Genomic DNA, 4,120 nt, shown 5'->3' on the forward strand with positions numbered 1-4,120 from the left:
TGGGAGGGCTACCTCAAAACAGGAGGTTGTTGAGTGTCCTGGCCAATAATGAAGGACAGAGGAGCAACATTTTGAAGATATTTGCTCAAGTCTAGGCAGCTTTTCATATATTTCTGCCTGATATTTTTAAAAGCCTTTATAATGTCTTGGAACAACAAACTCTGTAATATGACTAAGGTAAGAAAGAAAGTTATCAGGATGCATCTTATATGTTATGGTTTTCTCTCTGGCAAAGAAATGTCAATACAATATTTGAACCACGCATTAAGCTCTACACTCAGCAATTCTTGGTCTTCTAAGAGGATACCTGTACTTCTTTTAGATGGGAGGCTGAAAAACTTCCTTTGTTTCCCCACCTGTACAACGAGGGGTTTAGACGAGATTATCTTAATTATCCCTGTGCACTAACGTTCTATAAGTCTATGATGTTTCAGTCAAATTTGTGAAATATGGCTTCCTGGCCTTTGGCTCGGGGGAGGTGAAAGTGCAACTGTCTTTTTCGATTGTCCTCAATCTGAGTTCATCCAACACCAGCCACCTCCACCATGCTGCCTATGTTTGACCCCAGTGAGATCAAAGTCGTATACCTGAGGTGCACTGGTAGGGAAGACTGTGACACGTCTGTCCTGGTCCAGAAGATCAACCCCCTGGATCTGTCTCCAAAAAAGTTTGTTGATGACATCGCCAAGGCAACTGGTGATTGGAAGGGTCTGAGGATCACAGTGAAACTGACCATTCAGAACACACAGGCCCAGATTGAAGTGGGACCTTCTGCCTCTGCCCTGATTATCAAAGCCCTCAAGGAACCGCCAAGAGACAGAAAGAGGCAAAAACACATTAAGCACAGTGGAAATGTCACTGTTGATGAGATTGTCAACATTGCCTGACAGATGTGGCTCCAGATCTTTAGCCAGGGAACTCTCTGAAACCATTAAAGAGATTCTGGGGACCACCCAATCTGTGAGCTGCAATGTTGGTGGCCGCCACCCCTATGAAATCATAGATGACATCAATAGTGGTGCAGTACAATGCCCAGCTAGTTAAGAACTACAAAGGAAAATATTTCAATAAAGGATCATTTGACAACCAAAAAAAAAAAAAATTGTGGAATAACATAGTGAGGTAAATGTGTAGACTTCTCTGAAGTACTGGGATGAATATTTTGCAAAACAAATTTCACCTTCCCACCTAAGAAAATCAGAGATAATTATTTTTACTAATGCCCTTGAAAGCACCATGTAAAAGAGTATATGGTCCTAACAGCACCAAGCCTGGGTCAGAAGTCAATGAACAATGGCCCATGATTCAAATGCAACCTACCGCCTGTTTTTGTAAAGTTTTATTGAAACTCAAGCCATGCTGATTTGTTTATGTATTGTCTATGTCTGCTTTCTCACTACCATGGCATAGTTGAATTGTTGCAACAGAAATTATGTCAGCCCACAAAACCTAAAATGTTTACTATCTGGCCCTTTACAGAAGAAGTTTGCCAACCCCTGGCTTAAGATGTGTAAACAGCTCTCTTTTAGTAAAATTCCCTATCCAGGTTTTTCAGAAGTGACATACCCCAGACACTGATGGTGAGTGATTAAAGGTACATATAAATGTCCCATTTTGAAAGTACCAAAATTAAGTGCTCACTTCAGCAGCACAAATACTGAAAGCACCAAAATTATAACACTTGGTATGTATGACACTTGAAAGATAGCCTGGTAATCCTAGGATCTGAGCTCAGTTCCATTCTTTACCAGCTTAACAATCTTGTGAGAGTTACCTAATTTTTCTTAATTATAAAATCACATGAGATAATACATGGAACACCTTAAATTTCTATCCAAAATAAAGAGTTATTAAATATTAATTTTGACACTGCAGGAAAGGAAACTCTAGATCTATGAAGTTAAAAGGTTGGAAAATGTATCATATGGGCATAGAGCTTAACATGCAATGTTCAGCAAATTATTGAATAACCATCTTCCTGCCATTGCCCTCATAAAGCCACTCCTTCGGCAAGAAAAACCTTGAATTTTACAGTCAGGTGACATACTGGGAACAATGCATGGGAGTGAGAAGCCCAACAGCAGAATTTGGAATGACCACCACCTGGCAACTGTGTGCACTAGGACCCTGGCGAGGAGGATATCGGGGTTTCATAGCTCTCAAGCTACAAAGGCGTCTGTGGTTGGCTCCATGAAGAGGCTCTGCAATGGAACCTTCCAACTATGCATTCACAGGGGACTTGATTTCTAAGTGAGGAACAGACAACCTGCCAGGAATAACTGTGTTCCTCAAATGTCAAAGCTGGAGCAAAAAGGATTTAGAGATGCAGTGCAAGGAAATCCTCAGGAACAGACTAAAGTTTAAAAGGATCATCCTTATGTATTTATTTTTAGAACAATACGGGACTTTTTTTTAAAGATTATTACAAAGAAAGCTAATTCTTCTCTTCTGGCTGTGCAGGGTTTAAAGTCCAACAATTCACTCCTGTTTCTCTGCCTGAGCTGGAATTCAACAGATAAGAAGAGAGTCTTAATGATTAATCAGCCCAAGCACAGCTCTGGAGCAAGAAATGGAGTTTATTTTCATTTTACAGATGAAGAAACTGAGGCCCTGAGGGATCAAAACACCTATTTGAGGTCATAAAGTTCTTTTGTACAGAGTGAAAATGAATCCCGGAGTCTCTGATTTCTGCTGTACTCTTCTTCTCTAAAGCACCCTACTTCTCCAGAACCCAGAACTTGGGTAGACCACACTGGTCCCACCTCTGATCTACTAAGTGATGTTAGCATGTTGGAGGATCTCTCTATGGCTTTGTTTTGTCCTCTGTAAAATGGTCAGAATACCCACTTATCCTTCCTCATAAGGATGGTAAAACTCAACTGTGATCACAGACATGAAATTGTGATTCAGTGGACATGGCAGACACTTATTTCTCTATATAAAATCCATTCTCTTCTTCCTTGTTAACGTCACTTTATTCCAGCAGCCATATACCCAGTCACAGAGAATAAACCATGCTTAAATCATGGCAGCCAGTGGTGGTCCCATCCCCTTTGCCAGGGATTGCACTAGAGATTGTCATGGACCCAGAACTGGTCAAGAAGATAGAGAGGAAAGCCTAGAGAGGGGTGTGGAAAACTTTAAGGAAGTTCTGTTCTACCTGATAAAAGGCACAAGCGGTAACATGAAGAAAAGTTTAAGTGTTTGCAAAGGATGCTCTCATGTTAGATGGAGGACATCATGGGTGGAGCAGAGAAAGTATTAGTTAGAAGCTCATTCACCTTTTCAGCAAATATTTATGGTGGGCTCACCATGTGTTAGGCACTGGGAATACAGCAGAGAACAAGCTGACCAAAATCCCTGGTCCCGTGGAGATTACATTCTAGTGAGGGGAGACAAGATAAATGAGCACAATATGTAGTATATTGGGGAGAAGTGTAGCAGAAACACATGAAGGCAGGCATGGGAACACAAATGATTGGGGGCTGAAGTTTTAGAGAGGATGGTGAATGATGCCCTCATGGAGAAGGTAGCTTTTGAATAAAAGCCTGAAGGAAATGAGGGAGTGAGCCAGGATGGAGTCTGTGGTTAGAATCACCCTGTCAGAGGGCACAGCAAGGTGGCTGGTGTGGCTGGAGTGGAGTGAGCAACATGGGGAGGGATAGAAAGTGTGATCATCGGTGGTATCGATTGCACGTCATGTGGAGTCTTGAAGCCATATGGGTCTTTGTTTCTTACTCTGAGTCAGAGTGGAATCCATTGGAAGGTTTTGAACAGAGAGATGACATGACCAGACCTCCATTTTAGCAGGATCATTCTACCAGCTTTGTGCAAATAGACGGAAGAGGTACAAGAGCAGAAATGAACCACTTGGGAGGATATTTAATAATACAAGTGAGAGTCACTGGTGGTCTTGGCCAGAGTGGTAGTGGAAATGTAAGAGGTGGTCCAGATTCTGGATAGATTTTGAAGATGGAGTTGTCAGGACTTGTTAAAGATCAGAGGGGGGTTTGAGGGAGTTGAGGACAACTGAGGTTTTGGGTTTCAGCACCTGGGATGGTAAAGTTGTCATTTACTGAGTGCGGAAGGCTGTGGGAAAGATATGCTTTGGGAGCAATGT

General features: G+C 41.9%; 1 protein-coding gene across 1 annotated transcript; it reads left to right on the top strand.

Moving 5' to 3' along the window:
- The first annotated feature begins 495 nt into the window (after positions 1–495).
- LOC118006778 (60S ribosomal protein L12-like) lies at positions 496–1,412 on the top strand. Its single transcript, XM_034999546.1, has one exon. The coding sequence runs from the start codon at positions 546–548 to the stop codon at positions 885–887; it is 342 nt and encodes a 113-aa protein (XP_034855437.1). The 5' UTR covers positions 496–545; the 3' UTR covers positions 888–1,412.
- Positions 1,413–4,120: the final 2,708 nt, after the last annotated feature.

Source organism: Mirounga leonina, unplaced genomic scaffold (genome assembly GCF_011800145.1).
Source record: "Mirounga leonina isolate KUSES-001 unplaced genomic scaffold, KU_Mleo_1.0 Mir_99, whole genome shotgun sequence".
NCBI classification, from domain to species: Eukaryota; Metazoa; Chordata; class Mammalia; order Carnivora; family Phocidae; genus Mirounga; species Mirounga leonina.